The sequence below is a fragment of the Pithys albifrons genome, chromosome 5 (genome assembly GCF_047495875.1).
Source record: "Pithys albifrons albifrons isolate INPA30051 chromosome 5, PitAlb_v1, whole genome shotgun sequence".
In the NCBI taxonomy this organism is placed as follows: domain Eukaryota; kingdom Metazoa; phylum Chordata; class Aves; order Passeriformes; family Thamnophilidae; genus Pithys; species Pithys albifrons.
The window spans coordinates 45,048,583-45,071,639 of record NC_092462.1 but is presented as its reverse complement, the minus strand read 5'-3'; the positions used below and the strand labels follow the sequence as shown (position 1 = coordinate 45,071,639).

Sequence of the window (23,057 nt, the reverse complement as noted above, 5' to 3'; positions counted from 1 at the left end):
AATTTGTATTTCTGGATCAAGGATAAAGAATTAAGTGTTTTCTTTTACTTTTCTTTTTTTTTTTTTTTTTTTTTTTTTTTTAAGAAATAAATGCTGACTCTTTCTTTTCCTCCTCTTAAGGAGCTAAAATAGCTTGGCAGCAATGTTTGAACACAGTTCCAGTCAAACCAGTTTTGGAAAACAGTTTGGCAGGCCACAATGGAGTAAGGCCAAAGTATGTAAGAGCTAAGTTTTAAAACATACTTCTAAGCTAAAATTATAGCTATAGTGAGAGAGTGATGTAAAACTCAAATACAATGTTCGTCTCTTCTTTTGCCACCTTTTTTCTTTCTTCAGTTAGTCAAGCTATGCTAGGCTGCTAGAAACAGTGCTCAAACATCTCGTGAATCCTACATTTCTTCTCCCAAGCCTCAGTCAGTGTGGACAGGAAATTACATAGTTAAGTAGTGCTTTGAGAAATAGCTTACTTTTTAATCAAATCATCATTAAGTAAAATTTCACATACCTTAAAAATTAAGTTGTGTGGAGCCTATAGCACTGCAGAAAACCAATCTCTTTCTTTGCTATTGTCATTTCTTACAAAATGGTTGAGTCAAAAAGGCTGTTTCCATTTCCCTTGATATCTTCCAGTGTTGTACAAACACAGCTACTTTCAACTGCTTTAGTTTATCTGCTGTTGACTTTAGAAGTGCAATTTACAATATGACAGGATGACTGCAGGATATTGTTTTAAAAGTTTGTGTAAAATGGATTGTGCATCTTTTTTTCCCACAGTGAATATGTCTAGACTCTTCAAAACTTTTGTAAAGCTGTTATCCAGACAAATTAGTTCCATGAATTTGAGTCACACTAGCCTCAAGAATTATCCAAATAAATGGGGTCACCAAGTCATTTTACTCTTAGCTATACTATAACACACTTCTTGTAATCTGTAAAGCTGACAGGAAAAAAATACTTATCAGCTACAACCCAACTTTCTTCTTTTTTTATTTTTTTTTTTTACAGGAAGATTTTTAGTTTCTCTAAGTGTTAAAAATATTTCCCAGCACAGTGGACGTTCTGTTGCATAACAATTTTGGCTGTCTCTGGGCCTTGCTAAATTGTACTAAGCATAGACATCATGAGGAGTAATTTCTGGCTAACATTTAATGCTAAGCCTAAGAGTAGAGTCCATGTAATGCCCAGTTATATTCTTAGGAAGATGTTCAATACATTTTGGGGATGTGGAAATGTCATACTCCTAATGGTCAGTAGTTTCTCTTTGATCTTTATACTGTTCCAAAATTCATACCTATGCCAAAAATTGACTCCTCTATATCCATAACTTCTCATCTGGTTTAGATTGCAGTTTCCAAATAGCCTTTGATCCAGCATATGCTTTTTACTTGTGCTTTGTTTGTGTGCTTTATACTCAGTTTGATAAATTTTGAACAAAGGAATCCACTGAATGCTATTCATGTTCACATAGAATCCATCTCCTCTCTTTTCTACAAGCTTTAACAAATGTGCTTTGTTTTACTTCCAGGCAGTTAAGACTCTGAACATTATTTTGTTGGGTCTTTTGTCCTTTGTGGGAGAAACAGGAGAAGAAAAGCAGTATGAATAAATTAAGTTAAGCTAAGTCTAGGAAGAGCCAGACTCCTAGTTTTAACAATTTCCCTACGTGAATGACACTTTTATGCTCTGTGTTGTATTTAAATAGAACCTGTTAGCAGAACATAACTTTAATTACATGAAATAGCTTTTGGAGGGGTTTATTTTTTGCAGAGTTTGCATTATAGAGCTTTAGGAACAGGCAGAGCAAAAGGCAATAGGAAATTACTTTAACTCTTGAAGAAGTCATGGCATTGTCATCACATCACTGATCACAGGATATATTTTATGGTGATAGGCATGAAATGCTAGAGTAATTGTCTTTCCTTTCTCAGATGAATTTTATGCCCTTTTGGATGATTTATGACTAGGTCATGACAAAAGTTTAATGTCACACACTCATGCAGCTATCATAGCAGAGAGCAAAGTTATACTTTAAAAATATAAATAATTGACTCCTTATTTTGAAGGAGTAGCTGTCTTTGATTTGTTTGATCTGTGGTCTTAGTAGCTCCCCTGCCTTTTTCTCCTTTTCTCGTGTTTTGGCTTCATAGCTGTCACCAGTTTCATATGAATCATTGCAGTCCAGTACTGAGGCCACTGATGTCCTTCAAGACTAAACCCCTTTTTTCTGCTCTTGACAATTCATCCATTTGCTGTTGCCTGCCCTAAACAGCCTATTAGAAGTATTCCTGGCCATTGCACAGTTGCCTGCAGTTTGTGGTGGGTTTTGTAATTCCCATCAGAAAAAGCCTCTTTTTAAGGCCAGCGTTGAAGGTAATGAATCAGTTCTAAGGGTTTGGAGATTTTTTTTTTCATTTCTCTTTGCAATCGTTGAGAATTTCAGGGTAAGTGAAGCATGTTCAACTGTATCCTTATGAAGTTCTATCCTTGCTGCTTAGGATGTTACCTAGCTATATTTGACAATGTAAAATAAGTTGTCTTGAAAATTTCAGAAGAAACACCCATTTATGATGCATGGTAGAAGAACTGCACTTTTCTTTTTCAGGTTTTTACTCTCAGAGTTTTCCAACATTTCTCTCAACATTATGTCAGCAAGAGATTGTAGTCTGTCAGTATCCAGTTAATCTCTGAGGATAATCAGAGCGATGTAGGATGACAACTAGTGCTACTGGAGAGTTACACACAAGGAGGAGGTAGACCATCTACCATCATTTGGAGGTAAAGTAGTTGCAGATGATTTTGTACACAACAGGCAGTCTTTTGTGGCAGATTTCCATAGGCATCTGCAGTGCTGTAGCAGAGTATCAGGTTTCATTGATTTCTGTCTTCTATTTTAAAGTTTTTTACCTGCAGAGTTTGGAAATCAAGAGGAAGTTAGGCTTTAGGAAAATCCTTGCCCAATGAGAGGAAGATGCCAATTAATTCCAGGTGGGTCATATAAAAAATCTTAAAGGTTGATTTTTACCTTTTGTTCTAGCTGGAAATTCTTCTGTGCTGATAGATTTTTAAAACTACATTTGGCTGTCACCAAAAACTCATGTCTAATTTGTCACAGCTGAAACTTTGCTGGTAAATAAAGTTGCTCTTAATCCAGGAAATTGTAAGGAGCTTTGTCCTTCATACCTTTTTATTGAGACCTAGAACTCCTGCCTTGTTTTTCCAAACCTTCATGCTATTTTGTTACTTTAATTAGAGGTTGTTATTTTTAATTTAAATATACCAGATTGATAGCATTTGAAAAGGATTTTTTTTTCAAAACAGTTTATCACATCAGACCAAATAACCTGGAAGAATTATGTTGTATTAATGGATGAATCCATGGTGTGTTCTGTTGAACTGCAAAATGCCAAATACCCAAATATAGTCAGTTTCCCTCCTTCCCAAGGGAAAAGGGAAAGAAGAAAAAAATTAAAACAAAATGGCAAGCCTTTTATATTTGCACAGAAGAGAGAAAACTGAAAGCTAAATACAATATATATACAAAGATGAGAAGAAGCAACAATAACTCCCCACTGCCCATCAGCACAAATCACAAACCACTCTGGACCCACAAGGCACCCCAAAAGACCTCAACTTCCTGAAGGACAGACCCAAGCAGAGAGAAAACTAAGAATAAACATTTACTTCCCCGTACATAACAGCAGCAAGTGGCAGCGCTGGGGCCTAACTACCAGAGCAGCAGCAGTGTCCTGTCTCCACTCCAGCCACAATCAGGAAAGAGAGAGGCTCTTCCTCCTCATTCTTTTTATACTTGAGATGATGTCAGAATATGGTATGGAATACCATTGGCCAGTAGAGTCAGCTGTCAGCCAAGACAAAGGAATCTTATTATAAAACCAGAAGTAATTTAAAATATTTTAAAGAATATTTTCTTAGTGGAGCAGTTATTGTGTCTCAGTAGTTTCCAGCCTTCTTCATCCATCTTATATAATGCTCTTGGTTAAAAAAACCAATAAAACCAAATTCCCTTCAAGTTCCCACTTTAAAATTTCTTCTGAGGTGAGTTTTATTTTTGAAATTAATACTTACAATTGATCAGTTAAATATATTGGGTTGTGTGATGGCTTTTGATATTCTAGTCTACTGAGGAAAATATTAACATTTTAAAATTGCTTTAGTCAAGCACATTTTTAAACTTATTAAGATGCTCATGGGATTGTTTTAACCTCTACTGAAAGAGATGGAACTCTCTACTTATGTTTGAAGAACACTCATCACAGAGACTGTCTTTCTCTTTTGGAATTATCACAAAATCATCACAATTGCAATTAAACAGGACAGTCAACAATGATGCCTTTCTTGGCATCTCAGTATCTGTCAAAAATCACATATTGCAAAATTACAGAGACATTATGTTTGGGTCTAATATTACTGACAATAAGTAATCCAGTTCACTTTTCATGCTACAGGATGGATTCTGGCATGAACTGATAATATGTCTGAAAGTTACTATTGACATGTCATACTGTTTGCATACTACTGCTGAAAAGCAAGCTTGATATTAGATGGTTATGCAAGTATTTCAGTGATGGAAGAGCTATAGCTTCATGAGCAGAAATTTTGGGAGTTTGATCACAAGGGATGTTTGGTTTTGCTTTAGGCTCTTCAGCTGCTGGAAACTGGAGTTCTGCATGAGAAATGCACATGTATTACTGGTTAAGTGTCTAGGGACAAAAATAAAGAGGAATAGTTTGGCAACTATATGCCAAAGTGGCCTTTTCTGAAGGCAAATAAAGCAGTGCATAGGTGAAAAAGGATCTTAGCCAAGGTATGCTTGCTGACATATTGATAATAATTTAAACTAGCTAATAATTTTTTTAGATTTGGCATGTAGGATTTTACACTAATTATCTTAATTTTATGTAGGAAAGTCATTATATGAGTATTTGTTGGTGCTGTTGAGCAATTAAAGCTTCATGTTTTAATAGTGATTCCATGAGGAATGTGTACTTAGTCTTTGTGCCAAAATTTTTTTGCATTATGAAAACATGTATCATTTACAAATGGTGCTAACCAATGACCAGGTTCAATAAAAATCCGTAAGTTGGCGAAATATTTCATCTCATACTAGTAAGGGAAGTGGTGGCATTTAAAAATTAGAAGTAATTTCTAAGGCATTTTGCAACTCAATATTTTACCCAAATGGGGTTGTGTGTATACTAGTTACTCTCTTGACTAAAAAATGAAATTAAAGAAAGATACTTGATGTCAGAAGCTTTTTTCACAGTTGGTAAAATGAGATGAATTTTCTGCCTGTAATTTCCCATCTTTGCAATTCAACTAGCAACTTGATTTCTGGGTTTGACCCTCAAGAGCATGAATCTGTCCTGATCACCTTTTGCTCCTGGGGCAAGTAAGGAACAGTTTGTAGCCAATTTGCTGTCATTGCCTCCAAAGCTCATCAGAAGTGAGGAAGGAGGACAGTTTTACTCCAAAGTTGTGATCCAGCCATCATAACTATCTTTCTACACAGTAGGGACTGAGGAGCAACCCAAGAAACAGTGTAGTTTGCACTCATGAACACACACACAAAGCTACATACACATAAAATATGTGGAAAGATATCTCTTTGGTCACAACTAGTCTACTTATTTGCAGTATCTGGACCTGTGAGGGCCTGGCTTCTGTATTTGGGGTGAGTTTTTTAAAGCAAATATATTTGGCTGTATTAGGATCTAGTGTTCTATATGGTTTTCCTCATAACTTATTCCCAGCACATCTGGAGATAAGGCTAATTTCACTATAGATGCAGAAAAAGTGGTTGATTTAGGAACAAATAACAGGAGAAGTATCTTGTTTCACTTAAATAAATGGAAGATAAGAAATATGTGAATGTAGAATTAAAGAACAAAGATGATATTATTTGGTAGCTAAATAGGCTTGATGTTCTGTATAGCTAATGATAAATACATATTAGTTAGAAGAGGATGTTTGATGTGTGACATCGCCTGACCACCTCAGTCAGAAGTTGGTCATGCCATTCCGGGTCAATGGATGTAGCAAGGGAAGAAAGTGATTGAGTGTAGGAGGTGGTATAAAATGTTTATCCAGATGCTTTCTGGTCACTGAAGATACAATAAAAAGTTACAAATTTATATTGCCAGAACAAAGTAAAACTGCAAAATTGTATTTCACCTCATCTTCACATGGGGAAAGTGATAGTCTCCCAACAACTTTCCAGTTTCTGTGATACAAATTATCCTGAAAATACATTTGCTAGTAATTTATTTTAACTGGCGCATCAGTTGGTACTGCAGATATATTACTGCAAGCAACATTCCTGAGGTTTGTTCCTTTGTGCCATTTGGTAGTCAGTGAAGCAGCTTCAGAGGTAGAGTAAATGCAATTTAATGCTTAAGTGGCTTTTGATTTTTATGAGCAGAACTGCCTCCTGGAAAACCTGTGGAACTGCTAAGCTGCTAACTTTTCCAGTACCTCCAGACAATTCATGTTGAAGGTAAAGTTGCAAATAAGGAGCCATCATGTTGGCTGACTGGGAGTAACAGAAACACATGCACACACATGACTTTATCTGGGATGTTTGTGCTATTCCATATGTTATTTATTATTTTAGAATATTCCTTACTTTATGAACCAATGCTTGTGCTGTCTTATATGTTGGATTTTTTTTCAATGCTTTACTGAAATGATTCACCTGCTATTGCAGAACTTGTTCTGGATGTATACCAAGAGAAGATCTAGTTTCTTCAGGCAGACTTGCCAATGTTTCAAGCTTCAAACATTGAGTCAGGTCTGTGTAGATCTGAAAGCAGCCACCTTCATCATGGTCATGCAACTGTCTTGCATAGCTCTGATTTGTTTAAGATACAAATGAGTACTTCTTTTTTTATGGAAGTTCATGGAGGGTTTTCAGCATATCTTCAGAAGATACTGAACAGACCTGTGCTGTCTGTAAGTGCTCTATTATGTTACGACATGGCATTAGTTACCTCAGTTATAAATCATGTTAGATGTTAGGATTTATATGATCTTGATATGGACAGTAAATATTCAGAATGTCTGGATGTACTGTCCACATTTAATGTCAAAGGGTAGTGCTCTGTTAACAGGTTGGCTATAGTGACTTTGCAGTGACTTATTATTTTGGGGATTTCATACTTGAAAGGAATGGTGTTTGATTTTGCAGGGTGCAGAAAGTACCTGCAAAGAATGCGGGGTGGTCTTAACAGCAGTAACTTCAGACCACAAAATGCTGTTTAATGCTTCTGGCATTAAACATTGCAGATAGAGCTTATTTATATCCTGTGAAGTAACTAATCCTGTTTATGTTGTTTTGTATTGTTCTGATATATAAACCTAAAATAAATCATAGCTGTGGTCTTCTGTCTGGTGTTCATGATGTCTGCCAGTGGTGCTGGGCTTGTCCAAGTTCCATTTTTGCACAGAATGAGAGCAAAGTACTTCTCTGATTTGACATTTAAAGTCCAGAACACATCAAGTGATGGATCATACTTCATATACTTTACTATTATTTTAAAGCAATATTTGGTTGCAAAGGAGATTTTTCAAAACTTTTATGCAAGAATGTCTTAAATTAATTCTTATAGCCTTTGAATTAAGATAAAAGAAATACAGAATATAAACATGTTCATTTAATTGTTGGATTTATGTAAGCAAAAGAAAACAATCTTAACTTTTTAAAACTCTTATAATTGACAGATAATAAATACATATTTAATTTTAGATGTTTCATTATGAGAAAGTTGTCACACCTTGGTTAGGTGACCTAGTTCATTTTTTATCTTTTTTTTCCTTTTGTAATCCCTTGAAGATAGCATCTTTTCCATGTGCCATACAATGTCATATAGAAACAAGAAAGATGTGTAATAGGAATTCTTTTCCTTCCCTTGCTTCATGGTATTTTTGTAAGTGAGGTTATTTCTGGTATTGTCCATGATTTCTTTTAGTTTTTAATTAGAAGTATTCATCCTTTCTCTCTTCTCCATTCTCTCTCCTTCCTTTCATGGCCCTCATATAAAAAAGGGTGAAAGTCAACTTTTTTTTATATATAAAATTGAGTGCTTTAAACAGTTTCCAGTAACCCAGCACAGCAAATTAATTGCACTTTTTTCAAAAAAAGAAAAATACTCCCTGGAGCCCATTAGTGTATGGTGCACTGGTCAAATGGGCTGAGAGGTGCTGTGACCCAGGATGGGACTGGAGAACCTCAGTGGGGTAGGAACCCCTGAATGTGATACATGTGCCACCAAACCAGCCAGCTGAGTTTGGGAGGAGAGGAGGCAAATTAGGGGAATCATTAGTTCTTTGCCTAATTTTCATTATTGCGCCATGAAATTAGGCTATTTTTTGACTCCTCGACTCCCCTGTGGAAGTGCACAGGAGCACACAGACAAAGCCATTAGAAAATACAGATTTTATAGACATTTTAGAAGCCACTTCCTGACATGTGGAAGGGCTCTCATTATTTTACTTTAAAATAAGTGGCTAAGTCCCTTTTAGAGAACCACCAGCCTTTGTGCAAATCAATAAAATTTTCAGCAGGGAATGTGATAGGACTTAATTTTGATCCTGCAGTCATTGCTTATATTTTCTTATTATCACTGAAAAAGATTGTATTTGTAACTACATCTCTACTAGTTTTCCAGAGTGTCAGGTTTTGATTTTGTCTGGTCTTGAAGAGAACAGAATACCTGGAATTGATCTGATGTTAGTTTCTAAGAGGCTTTTGCTTGTGTCTTACACAAGAGTTTGTTATGGAAACTTAGTAACTGTGGGGTGAAAGGTAAAGCGCTGTTACTGATTAAAAAGAGTAGAACAGCAACCTTCCTATCAACTTGCAAACATTTTCCAGCATGGAAAATAATTTCTAAGTACTAATTGAATTAATAGAAATTTTCTGGACAAAATTGTTTTTTATAGGAAAACAATGTTTGTAAAGATAGTAACTGGAAATATTTCCTATTTGTTTTAAAGAAAAATGAATGTCTTTAAAATTTTTAAAGAAAATGCATCAAAACCCTCTCACGAATATTCCAACAGCAACAAAAAGTCCAAGTAAACTGAAAATGAGATTGCTTGGCTGGGGTAAACAAGAGTAAGTTGAAGGATGATAGTCCTACATTATAGAAGTGTTGGAAAATAAATGTTCAGTTTGTTAATTCAGGTAATGAAGAAAGTGGTAGCTAGAACAGGGTGAGCTTGAAAAACTACAAAGGAAGCACATTCAAAACAATTAAAAACTATTATATCTGTACCTAATAATTCAGAGCCCATTATTTGGGTAAAAGTCTTGGTGTTTTTTAAGTTTTGAGATTTAAGTACTACTTTTCCATGACAGTTACATTTGCATAGCCTGGGATAATTACAATGAAATTTGCCTAATTACCTACCTAAGCTGCCATTAGAAGAAAATACACACCGTCAGTAGTATGCTACTGCACATTTGGCTCAAACATGGACTGTCATCAGAAATTGAATATTTTTTTAAAGTTTGCTTCAGTTCACTATGTTGTGAGTTTCATCAGCCTTATGGAAAAGAAGAATAAGATGTTATTCAATAACTTACATCTCAAAAAATGCACAATGTCTTAAAAAATTGTTTTCTGGTAGATCTTTCACCTTGCTCTTATTGAAAGTTTGTAACTTCATACCTCTAATGGAGACGTGTACTCACGCTTCAAGTGGTGGTGGTGCCTTCCTCATGCTGTGGTGTGGAGCTGCATCTGATGCTCCTTTCCCAAGTGTCCAGCGAGATGCAAAACAGCTTTCTTCCAGTCTTGGCAAGACATAGCATTTCAATGTATTTTAAATTGCACTCTAGTGTTTGTTAGTTTTAACTTCAATTTTCTTAGCTCTTTTTTTGTATACATTACAAACTTTTCTATCTACATTTCCTATCTGTATTTATTCTGTGTTCAGGGTGTGGATGTGGGGGAAAAAGTATGTGTGGATTTTTTTATAGGTAGTATGTTTTAAATAGTTACTTTCCTTCTCCAAGGTGTCTCCAAAAGTCTGACTTTAGACTTAGGGGCAGCACTGTGAGTCAGCACTACAAACATTTTCCTCAGACCCCTGAGAATGCTTAGAATTAAACAAATGATAGCTAGTAGCTGCTTGGGACATGCTTAATATTAGCTTAAATGACTCATTCTTGGATCAGAATAAATAATAGGACTTTGTGCCAATGTAGCCCTTCTTCTTGTTATATATGAAATGGTGCAGGATCGCAGATTTATTATTCCTGCTTGTATTAGTCTCATGGTATATGGTTATGTTCATAGGATGTATTGTGTTTCTTTTACAGAAGTTCAGGATTTGAGATATTTTTCTTTCTAAGTACAAACTCAAAAAGAATTATTAAGAAAAGGTGAGAGAATTGATAAGTGATAATTTTATTCTAATCTGTACAATATTCTGTAGGATTTTAGTAATCTACCTCAACCATGAAAATCTAAAATAAATATATTTTAATAAATAGGAAGCTCTTCAAAAAGTGTGGAATTGTAATTTATTCTCTTCAGAAATTATGCTGTCATTATAGAGATAGCCTACATTACTGTTGAACTTTATAAAGATTACACTGGATTTTTATCCTCAGAACCACATGTCAGAACTACTAAAATGTCATTGCTTTATCTAGAAAAGATTCTTGCTGGCACTTGAATCCTTGTATGAATACTAGTGCATCTTCTTGTTATCCATCAGAGCTGTACAGACCGTACAAAACATGTTGTGTTCCTTTTCCACTGTCTGTGTCAAAAATTGTGTTTGTTACAGTCAGCTGCAAAGTCAAGGGATTGCTATGGTTCACTAAGGCCCGGTCCTGCAAGCACTTTTGTTCATGTTTAACCTTGATGAAGTATGTGAAGTTACATAGGCAAGCACATGGATATGCATGTGCAAAGTTAGCACCTCTAGTTATGTAAAATTCCACATATTTTTGGCCTGTAGCTGTGAGACTGTCAGAGTCAAGTCAAGAAAGTCAGAGTCAAGAGCAGGGCAGCATTTAATCAGTTTATCACTTGGGCATCTGCAGTATGTTGTTTCAGCCTGTGCAAGAGTTTCATAATGTAACAGTTTAGGTTTTGTTTTGTTTGGGGTTTCTTGTAATTTTAAAATTCCCTGAGCGTGAAGTTCTGCATATCTCTATAAAGATATATCGTTCATTTTTACCACTCTAAGAGAAAGTCTTAAAACCAGCCTTCCATAGGAAAATAAAATCAATAATTTTCTCTTTCAGTTCCCCCTAATTCCCTCTAATGTGGTCAACTGTTGCCTGGCAAGAAGAGAATTTCTGATCAACTTCTTTATGGAAAGAATGTGCTACGAAAGCCCTCGTGGTATGCAAATTAGAGAACTGTTGGATGAGGCATTTTGGATTAATCCAGGTGTGATGTAGTTGCTAAGTCTAAAGTCAGAATTTAACCACAGCCCTTTCCTGGAGAGAAAATTTCCTCTGAGAAGTTTGGTATGCTATTGCAGGTAGCTGCCACCAGACAGCACTCTGTATGCTCAGCCTTGTCCAAAGAGGACCAGTTCTGGCATGCTTCAGTGATACCCTACTAGACCCTGTCCCTTCACGAACATCTCTCTGATGCTGCTTTGTCACACACCCTGAGGCACAAAAATACACCTTTCAGTTGAATCCACAAGGACTGCACTCTGCTGGGTGACAACATGGTCTTGTAATTTTGAGCCTGCAGTACTGAAAACACACACAAAACTATGTCTGATTGTCTGTCCATAGGACCTTTGATCCAAACACTATGTAATGAGGACATACTAATCTACCCCACAGTACGCTAGATCAAGGGGTGACAGATGCAAGCTATTTTATTTCACAAGCCAGTGAGCTCCCTGCCTCTTGACTGGGAGCCAGGACAGTTCTAGGTTTGAATGCCTTTTAGCAGTGCAGCTCCTGTGTGCTACTGTTCCCAGGATTAAGTTTTGGAAAGTCAGATGAACCACAGAAGCCTAGCTCCTCTGTCTTTGTAATGATCCATGGATTTGCTGGTGTTACCAGGGATGAACTGTTATCACAGCCAGGAGATCAGCAATAAGAGGAAATGGGCAGAAACCGATGCACAGGAAGTTCTACCTAAATATGAGGAAGAACTTTACTGCGCAGGCTACTGTGCACTGGAACAGATTGTCCACAGAAGTGGTGGAGTCTACCTCCCTGGAGATATTCAAGAACTATCTGAGTCATTCTCAAGTTATTCATAGACTTGTTAGAGAATGCTGATTTGGTGAAAAATGCCTAGATATTGTCACAGTTCAGAGTGATGCTCCTTAAAAGTAGTGTTCATGTATTTCTGCACAAGCAACATTACCTGTAGCATAACTTCTTGTTTCTGTCTTCTGACTGGGTATTAAATGTGAAAGACATAAAGTTCATATTTAACAAGGATGAGGTCAACATGAGGGGAAGAGTTAGTATTGTCATCATTACAGCTTCAACAAAGAAGACTTTTCTCTTAACACCTTTTTGCACTTTATGAAAATAATTGCCTTGGATAATGTAATCTAGACTCCTGGTCTTGAAACATGGCTCAGTCCTGTGGAGCACACTCTTCTTGGAGCATTTCTCCTTGGATCTGTGAGAGCTGAGGAAAGGTTGTATTCTTCCCTTGCATGTGGCTGCAGCAAGCAGGACTTTCCATGAGGGAAGGAAGAGGATCCCTCTCACCTTCTGGATGACTGGCAGACTTTAAAGTCATGGAAAACTAAAAGCTGAGAGAAAGTAGCAGGGTCTGTCACGTAATGTATGTTTTTCCACTTATTTTCTTAGAAAAGACTTTTCAATTACAAGAAGCAAAGGGCTTTTTTCTGCAAGGTTTATCATTTTAGTGTTAGCTGAACAAAAATAAAGTGATTGAAACACAAGTGTTTAAAAGGAAACAATATGCTGTGAATAATATTGACTGGAAATGCTACTACATGTTTGGAGTGGAGTTAATTGTCATTGGAAGTAATAAAAATACAGCTGTAAATTATATTTGGGGTTTGGTTTATTCTGGAAGGTAGTTTTTATGAAATCGAGGTTTATTTATTGGTTGTGTCACAGGAATATTTATCTTGTTTTAATTCCTGTCTGCAGCATTTTTGCCTTTTGAGCCATATAAAGGAGTACAAGAACTATGGTACATCTACCTCAGTTCAGCAGAATGGGCCCCAACCAGGCTCTGTAAATGTACTATCTTCAGTGTTGTTTCTGGTCACAGCAATACTTTTAATATTATTTATATTCTTCTAAAATTTACCCAAAAGAACAAGTTTTCATGCTGTGCCATTGCATTCAGGTCTCAAAACACTGCAAAGTATCCTTCAATATGCTTCAAATCCAGTTTATTTTTCACTAGGACAGTGGAAAGACTTTGTTTGGCATTCCAGTGGATACCAAGTTTGACATCTAAATTTCCTCCAGGATGTGTGAAAGGTTTCCCTGTAGGGGAAACTACACTCCCCCCTCACTACAGCGTGCATTTTGTAAGCATGCACATAGGTGTGTTTAAATGTAGAAAATGGCATTCCAGTTGGATTTTGTGTCTTCAAGACAGTTCATGTGATTTATCTGAACACCAGCAAGATTTTCTCCCTCCCTCCCTGCCTGCCTTGCAAATAGCTGGCCAGCTCTCAACCCTCCAATCACTTGGGCTGCCAAGCCTCCACCCCTCAACGCCAATAGCTCCCACGTTACCTGAAGCTGGCTTTTAAAGCAAGTATTTTATTAAAATCACTTTCACTCTTCCTTTATGACAGCAGGAGTTCGGGACTGAGTAAGAGTAGCAGAAGTTTGCCCAGCAGAAGTTGCTCTGAATCAGGTTTGTAATGAAGTTTACTGCTGAAAGAAGAAGGTAGTTTATCATAGGAAACTGCCTGTAACATATGTGCTTTTGGAGTAGCAAGAGCTGTGTATACAGTTTGTTTACATTACAGCATTATTCTGTCTTTGGCAAAGTGCAAAGTACATTGTTAATATATAGAAGATGCAAATTACATTTTTCTTCCCTTTCTGACTGGAAGGTGTTTCTGCTTTTGGATGATAAAGCTTTCCTTTTCCGTTTTATGCATCTTAGACTTCTGTTACAGGTGCTGCTTTCCAATTTTAGGGCTTTAAGTATTATTAAAATACACTACTTTAAATATTTCAAGGCATCAGGGGTTTTGTGAAAGTCTTGGCCACTAATGAACTTTTAGGACACTTGCAGTAAAATCATGTATTAGTTGTGCATGTGTGTGTACACTCACATATGCAAATCATAGACTACCTAGTTTTGCTTCATCTCTGAATTCTTTTATATATTATTGCACAAGATCTAATCAATGTGGTGCTTCAATTTTGAATAAGGCTAAATGTATTTAAGAGCAAACAAAAAAAATCGTAAATTCTGTAGATGGAAAATATATAAACTTTTGCAGGTTTTTCAGGAAAATGAGGCTGAAGAAAGATGCTAAATTAATCTGTACTAACCAGTATATATATTTTCCCATTTTCAATATGTTAAAAATTTTTTGGAGTATTTTCTCCTGAACTGGTATGCTGTTAAAAATGTTAAATTACTGCACCTAAAATTTATAGTATATTATATAATATTAGCTCAACAGAATAGCTTTTAAGTAAAATATCTTTAAGTTACTTTGGCTTCAGGAATCATTAAGGATCCATCTCAGTAACAGTATTTAGATGTTCAGATGTTTTATATTACTTTATAACAGTTACCTTCAGTATGAGATTTTTATCGTTATTTATTAGAGCTTGTAAAAGAAAATTTTTTAGGAAAAGCTCAACAGTAACTGCAGCAAAACTTTTGATTTTCTCACGTTTAGCTGGAGTTTAATGTGTACTAACTTAAACCACTTATGAGACAAATTAAAATGTGATTTTAATGGAAACAATATCATTGACATAATGCAAGTTACTTTTTTCCCTTTTTTTTTGGTATTTGTTGACAACTATTTGGGATAGGAGTCTCCATTAGGTTATTTTTACATGGAAAATACTTTGCAGAAATGGTAGATTTTACAGTACTGTGAAGCAGTCAAAGCATTTTGAAATATGAATTGCAAATTGAGACTTTGTCCCTTGTCTTGTGTTTGTAATTACAATTCTTTTAAGATCAAACTTTTCCTGTCAGAAGAGGGCTAACAACAGATAACCATGAAATCTTTCTGATCATCCACCTGAATCAAGAGCTGGTATGAATTATAAGGCTGACTCTTCTTCTGGGGCTGACATTCAGATGTGTAGTGGTCAAGCAGTAGATGATCTGGAAAGGCTGAAATTAAGAAGATTCTATCAGCAGCTACTGTAGAGAAAAAAAACCAACAAAAAACCCCAACCCAAACCCAAGACAATAAAGAACAAAAGTGATTGGAGAAATACCTGTGCTTATTCAGCTACTGATGAATACCATGACTGTCCATCAGACATGAGGAAGCTTTGTTTTTTGTGGGTTTTTTCCTGCCTATATTAGACAGATCTGTCAAATTCCTTTCCTGTCTAAATTAGGTCCTCCTATTCTGCCTGTCTCTTTGCTGAATGCAAACCCCTTTGTTGAAGGGGTAAAACTGTAAACTACAATGTGGACGGCTAGTGATTCTTTCTAGGAATGTGTTCAAGGAAGGAGGAGGTTTCAGTACAGGCTGATCATTGGTCCCCAAGCTTAAGGCAGTTGAACTGGGACCTCCCTTTTTCAGAGGACTTTTGGAGGCACATTCTGTGTTATAGAGTAATCTGTAGCTAAAATAAAACTGAATCCGAAAGAGACTTCAGAAGGGCAGTGACCCAGTGCATGCAGAGCCAGAGAGCTGCCACCTCAGTTATACACAGCAAAAGGAATGTGCCAAGGTCAGTGACAAATGGACTTCGCAGGTGTTTGCTTGTGACAAATGTCTCTGTAAAGCAGACTTCACCAAAGTGGGGCCTAGCACAGGTTTGAATGCATGAGAGAAGCATCAGGCTGAGTCTGCTTCTCACCTTAATTAGAAATAACTACACACTGTTCGTGAGTGAAAGGGCATTTTCCATTTTTTATTTCTTATCATTAATTGCCTGTGCCTTAAGCTGTGTAAGCTCAGGATTCAATCTTGTCTCTCTTTAAACTGTATGAACAATTCAGTCCACTCTGCTAATCCTACTTGCAGGCTACATGCCTAATGCTGTTGTTCAAAGGCAGGCAGGTGTCCAAGTCTCCAAGAAACATAGGACAGGTGCCTCAGAGATACCTTGAAAGCACTCACTTTCTTTGTGATTGATTACCAAATATAGCATCAAAACCTCCCTTTCCCAGCCTGTCAGGTGTGCCTCCCCAGGAAGGCTCAGAGAAGAGCTGTGCAGGATGTTCAGCAGGTGCCCAGGCCAGCACTGGCAGAGTTCATGGCAGCAGAGGCCAAGGTGAAGTAGAGGCCACAGTGGTGTGCTCGGTTTAGGCTGCAGCAGGGAAAGGAAGAAGTAAAAAGAAGCAATTAGGATGATTCTGAAACCTGCTGGTCAAAAAGTAGGAGAGAGAATTTTTTAATGTGTTCACTTTATCCTATTTCATGTTCCTATCTGTTATAAAGATTGACAGAAAAGAAAACCATGAGATTTATCCAAACTCACAGGAATAAGATCTGTGAGTCTGCAGGAATAAGACGCTTTTTAAGAGTGTGTGGTGGTCAGTGTAAGCTTATCTAGGACAATGCTGCCACCAAAAGGCACACCCAGCTGTTACATTCTTTGCTTCCGTAGGTTTATATTTGAGCATGAGACATGCTTAGCCCCAGTGTTCTGAAAAACTGCTTCTGACTCAGCACACATCAGCATTGAGTCATTGCCCGGGGTGTTGTCTTGCATTGGATAATGCATTAAAGGATCTGCTTTACAAGTGACACCTCAGAAAAAGGTAACACTTGTCAGTAATTTCTGAAGACACTCTCATCTCTTACTTGTGTCGTTTGATCCTGTGTGAAAGCCAAGTATCTTTGTACGCTCATCAGTTCTTCATGCTGCACCATCCTATCAAGTAGGAAGTCTTGGAATGGCTCAGCCAAATCTGAAAGGGGGTCATATCTGATGTACACAGAAACAGAGGTTTTGAAGCAGGATTCAGACATTGTTTACTATGCGTATATGCATAGTAAGTACAGTAAGCAGTGCAAGCAAGTCTCAAGACATTCTGGATTGCAGTGATTGTTGTAAAAGGACCTATGTTCATCAAGTCCATGTTAGGATGGATATACCTAAAAAGATAAGTTTCTCATACATGTGAGATGGTTTTTTTTTCCTCTACAGACATAAAAATTTTATGTTAAACTTTGTCTTTGGTTGTACTCCAGTTTTTAAAACTGAAGAAGAAAGGCTATGTTTGAGTCAGAACAAGTATCTCCTCTTACTGGCTTGTGCCTAGCAAGAATCAGCCTCCTGTCCTCTCCACAAGAATCAGAGAAGGCAGAAGCAGAAAAATTCCTTCTATTTTGTCACAAGAATTCCCTTCTCAGCAGAGAAAACCATAATATGTCTCACCTGGCCACTGCAATAGGTGACTCTACAACCTTCAGGACGCCTTGTCCCAAATGGCAAAGAAGCAGAGCAATCTGAGATTCCACCTGAATAAAGGGAGTCTTGGAAATCGTTTAGTATTCTGAAAACAACATCTGCCAGAGTATCTTTTTTCTGTTAATGAAATACCAAATGAAATATCATTTGGGGGAATGGAGAAATAATTTCTTAAAAAATGCTATGTTTCTGCCACATTGAAATTGCTAAGGTAAAGGGCATGGAATCACAAGAGCATTGCTGCCTGACACCATGGGCTACAGACTAATAAGTATATTAATATAACATCCTCATGTTGTATTAATCCTAATATTATATAGATTCGGAAGTGTCATTATGGAAAAAAAGCATAGTGACATCAGGAATACTTGTCTAAGTACAGGCCAGGATAGATAAACCTGGCTTTGTGGGAGTGGAGTGCCTCAGCCTCAGACCCAAAGAAAAGCTGCTCTTTCTGAAGAGCTCAGAAGACACAGCAGGGGATTTTGCCTGAACATTTCAAAGCTGATTCCCCTCAGAAGATCTTGTGAATCTCTGCTGACATGAATATCATCTGAGTTCTGAAACTGATGTATGGAATCTCCTTAGTGTATGAAGTCTACATATCATGGCCAGATACTTATCTCTGGGAGTCTGCTGGAAAGAAAGGACTGCTTAATTGCAGCAGAGCTTTGGAAACTTAACTGTCTGCCTCCTTCCACTGTCATGGGCAAGCTATCACCTTTCTAATGGGCATTAAGCATCTCTGCCCAGAGCTATTCAATTCCATTTACTATCCTTTATCAAATTCCCTTTACTTGAAAGGAAATGGAGACTTTTTTTCTTAAGGTGCTCTTTGTGTACTTGGGAAGCTCTTACAGGAATAAGATGTTTCTGCACAGATTTCTCTGCCAAGGGGATTTTTTTTCCAGGCAATCTCATATCAGGATGGCAGTTCTCTTACTTCTAACTCTCTTTTCTAGGATCAAACACTCTTAATTGAGCTATCCATCTTGATGCAAAATCATTGCTGTTAGTGGATTGAACTACTGCGAGCAGAAATGTTCTTTACTGGTCTAGGAAACTGATACAAACCAGGAAGGTATATGCCAGCAGAATATCTTCATCTAAATTGAATAGATTTGCAGCTCCCAGAAGAGTTCCGCTTAACAAATCATGAGGACAGTATAGATATTTATGGTATGAGTTGCAAAGACAAACACTAGTTTGGGGAGACAGCAGATTGTATCTCTTGACTCTTACCAACTCTTAGCCATCAGCAATACAATTCAAACGGAACCACAAAGACAGAACTTGTACATTAATGCTGCCTCTTTGAGATATTTTGTTCTGTGGGGTGCCTGTGTCCTCCCTCCCAAGCAAATGCTTTGGACTCTCAGCTATGATTTGTTTGAGTTGGGAAGCAGAATCACTGCTGTTTGTTGCAGGCACCCATGTCACAGGCCACTGCTAGCCTCCAGGACCAGGCTGGCCACAGAATCTGAGCTTGTGTGCAAGAGATGATCACACCCCACACTGTGATGTGCAGTCAGAATATTGAAGAACTGGAATTAGCATGGAATGAGCAGTTAGCCCATCAGGTTTTGTCAGATGATTGTCAAGGAGAGGTGTACAAGATTTTTTGAAGGATAATCACATCTGGGAAATTTCACTGGTGCAGGAGAGAGTAGAAAGACTGTTTTAATTTGATTTCAAGCAGTTCTTGCTGAGCAAATTCTAAAGGCAAAAGCCAGGTATTTGAAGGCAAATGGAGATTGAACTGGTTCTGTTAGAATGCTGTATTTTAAAGCTTTTGCTGTTTATAGCCTTAGTGTTGGAGTTTCAGATCTCCAAAATTCATATTTATGTTGGTGTTGATCCTTATCTTAAAAGTGCTTATGGTATATGAGATAATATACTGTTTCTGTTTTAGACATGGTTACTAAGTAGCCACTAGCAGTTAAGTAGATAAAATTTCTTCTTTTTTATTGCAATATAGTAAACCTAAAGGTAATGGATCTCTTTCCCTGGGGAAATAAGTGCTAAGTATAAAATTAGGAATATTCTATTCCTAATTTGTTTCCTGGGAAAATTGCACATGCTAGCTTATTTAATGTCACAGAAGAGTGTAAATGTATTAGTAGAGGTGATTAAATTTCTTTATGTAAATACTTTTTTCATTGTTTTTCACCAGTGTCTATGCTGTCTTTTACATACTGCAATGACTTCTTTTATTTCAGAGCTCTACATCCATCATGTTGCCCTGTGGGCCAGCTTTGTCCTTTATTCGGTGTCTGGTGCGGAAGAAGAATGTCAGTGGTGAAAGTCTTGAGGACACCAAGTTGTGCCGATGTTTATCTACCGTGGACCTTATAGCCCTGGGAGTGGGAAGTACCCTTGGAGCTGGTGTTTATGTCCTTGCTGGAGAAGTAGCCAAATCTGATTCTGGACCTAGCATCGTTATTTCTTTCCTCATTGCTGCCCTTGCGTCTGTGATGGCAGGTCTCTGCTATGCTGAATTTGGTGCTCGTGTTCCCAAGACTGGTTCTGCATATTTGTATACCTACGTTACTGTTGGTGAACTGTGGGCTTTTATCACTGGCTGGAATCTCATTTTATCCTATATTATAGGTAAGCTTAAGAACAAACACAGGTCTCAGGGGTTTCTGAGACAGAAAATATACAGATTTACGTCCGTGCTTCTTTTCTGTCTTTATCCTTAGCTACTATTGCTTTATAGTCTCATGGAGACAAAATAACCAAAGTAATTTGATTATGTTACTTCCTCCTATGCAGCATCATTGCAAACAGGTTTTTTCTGCAAGATATTTTGTAATGGTGTGTTCTCAGAAGTATGAACCACATACCTTGTACGAAAATTGTGTCGACAATTCAGTGATGATGCACAAGAATAGACAGGATTTCATTGCTGGTTTTGGTCAGCAAGAATAATTTCAGTAAAATGAATAAGCATTTTTTTCTGAATATACACAGCGAGGATGTTTACAGGGACTGCATCACTATAGTATCTCACTTCTAGAAAGTAGTGATGTTTAAGTACTAACTTGTTACTATATCATCATGCTAATTAAGCACTGCCCTATCAAGTAACCCCATAAAATACAAAGTTGAACAGATCAGAATACAATCAATGCTTATATGGCAGATAGTCAAATAACTATTTCAGTGCTTCAGCAGAGGTAACAATTTTTGATTAAAAAATTATTTCTTCTGGGGAACATGTTCCAAATTGCCATTACATTTTGTTTGAGCATGCCTAGCTCCTGTACCTAACTACAGGAGGGTTGCCCAAATCATTACAAAATTTACATTCCCCAGTATTGTATTGAAGTGCATTTCATGACAGGAGAGTTGTAAAAACAAGTTGCATTTGGCTGTGGCTATGTGCACTCTTTACCACAGGAAAGTATCTTGCCAGTGATTTTGGTTTATATTTTTTTGCTTTACTTCCAGGTGGACAAACTGTTCTTCATGCTCTTTCTTAAAATGCTTTCTTACATTACCTTATATTGCTTAAAATATGTCATATGTAACTTCAGAAATAATCTTCTTCCAGAAGGACATCAGATACAAATGACACAGAAATAATCTCTGCAGTATTTTGGGAATAAATGAGGCACAAATTTTAAAATTTTAATTGTAGAACAATATGTTACCATTTACCTACTTAGTCAAATTCTAAAAGATTAAAGTTCTTCAATAAAACAAACTCAATTGTAGCATAAGCTCTGCTTTTTTAAATGCAACAGCAAGAGGATTAGTTATATTTCTTTTTCACTAGAAAGAGCTATATCCTGCTGTATGTATGCAAAACCCTAAACACGCGTGTATTTTATGAAGGCACATCAAGTGTAGCAAGAGCCTGGAGTGGCACCTTTGATGAACTTCTTGGAAAACGGATTGGTCATTTCTTCAGTACCTACTTCAAAATGAATTACTCTGGGCTAGCAGAGTATCCTGACTTCTTTGCTGTATTCCTTATATTACTTTTATCGGGTAAGACAATATATGGCTTCATTATGGTGGCTGTGATGTTTTATAGACAAAAATGCTAAACTATAGTTTGTATTTTACTAGATATACCTTAGTAATATTTAAGGAAGTTCAGATGCACATTTTGTACTGGCACAATGGCTCTCTGAATTAAATGTATATAATCAAATTTGCATGTGTACCCCCTTCTGTTGAAGCTGAGACATGACATAATCACTTGTCAGTACTTTTTTTAGAAAACCCATAATACAGATTGATAGTAACAGGAAAACTACACAGTTCTGTGTATTTTCATGGCTTTATCACTGATTAATTCTTTCAGAGGGAACTTAAGCTCTGTAGTTTGGTAATGTGATGTGAAGAATTAGAGGTTCCTGATAGAAGGTAAAATACTTTTCCTGTGCTTTGCCACTGCCCCTGAGTTTTCATTTGTGTCCTGTCTGTTCATCCCCACTTGCCTCTCCAGGTGTCTGTGGTAAAGAGCCAAAATCCCAGTTGAGTGAACTGGATGGAATTCATGGCTTCTGGGAGGGGGGGCAGTGGGGATAGATCAGGGCTGTCTGTGTAGGCTGAGGATGATTCAGTAATTGGATAGTGAGCTGTGCAAAGCTGAATCATAGGAGTAGCAGGTGATGTTTTACAGGAAATAGTATGTGCTAAGCACAGAGAAAAGACACAGAAACCTGGTTTGGGTTTGAGGGGTTTTTTTCACAGAAAGGACTTTAAAAATGCACATACTATCAATCATACTGTATTAGGCTGATTGACACACTACATTTTGGGGAAAAATTGAGCTGAAGAAAACATACACCTATGTCCAAAAAAAATGCCATTGGTGAAGAAAAATATATCTCTTATCTCATAAGATATTCCAAGTTCTGATAAGAGAGCAAATGTCTCATTAGTGGAGTCAGAAAGGTTTTTGACATTATTTTGAGAGGCTTAAAATTTTCAGACTTAATCTCTAAATAATGAGCAAAAATACATGTGATATATGTGAGGGAAAGTATGCGATAATAGTGGAAATGCTTAGAGTGGAAAGGACCTGTGAAAGCTTTCCAATTGTATAGAATTTTTCCTGATCTGATCACTGCCTGCTCTTCCATTAACTATTAGTTTAAGTTAGTATACTTAAAATTGTTATTAATCTAATGACACAGTATAATTCAGATTGTTTAAATGCACTACTCTACAACTTAAAGCATGTGTATTTTGTATTAGACTTGTTTTCTAGGATCAATAAGCATCAGTGTTATGAACAGGAGGTGTGCATTTCTTTTAAAGATTTCACTAATGAACTAGGAAATGGGACTTAATCTGTGTTGGATGTGCCCTGAAAAATGTAGAGTGAATAGGTTACATTATTAATCTAATAATTTTGCTTCCTTTCTTAATCTAAATAATAATTGTTCTGTAAGAAAACAATCTGTTTTTACAAAGCATAGAATTCTTGTAGCTATTTTTGCACCATGGAATAAAACAGAGA

General features: G+C 36.9%; 1 protein-coding gene across 15 annotated transcripts in view; it reads left to right on the top strand.

The window, feature by feature from the left end:
- Positions 1-23,057, top strand: part of SLC7A2 (solute carrier family 7 member 2) — a 53,905-nt gene that overhangs the window by 15,030 nt on the left and 15,818 nt on the right. For 2 of the 15 annotated variants that reach the window (XM_071556399.1, XM_071556400.1), the window contains exons 2-10: positions 2,603-2,775; positions 2,897-2,985; positions 6,440-6,514; positions 10,343-10,405; positions 11,279-11,378; positions 12,685-12,789; positions 13,801-13,862; positions 19,798-20,188; positions 21,419-21,574. In XM_071556399.1, the coding sequence (XP_071412500.1) occupies positions 19,813-20,188; positions 21,419-21,574 (532 nt within the window). In that variant the 5' untranslated portion in view covers positions 2,603-2,775; positions 2,897-2,985; positions 6,440-6,514; ... (3 more) ...; positions 13,801-13,862; positions 19,798-19,812. Of the gene's footprint in view, positions 1-2,602; positions 2,776-2,896; positions 2,986-6,439; positions 6,515-10,342; positions 10,406-11,278; positions 11,379-11,467; positions 12,790-13,708; positions 13,757-13,800; positions 13,863-15,865; positions 15,890-18,733; positions 18,758-19,797; positions 20,189-21,418; positions 21,575-23,057 lie in introns of those variants that run through there. The other 13 variants (XM_071556397.1, XM_071556396.1, XM_071556408.1 and 10 more) reach the window with 11 other exon arrangements.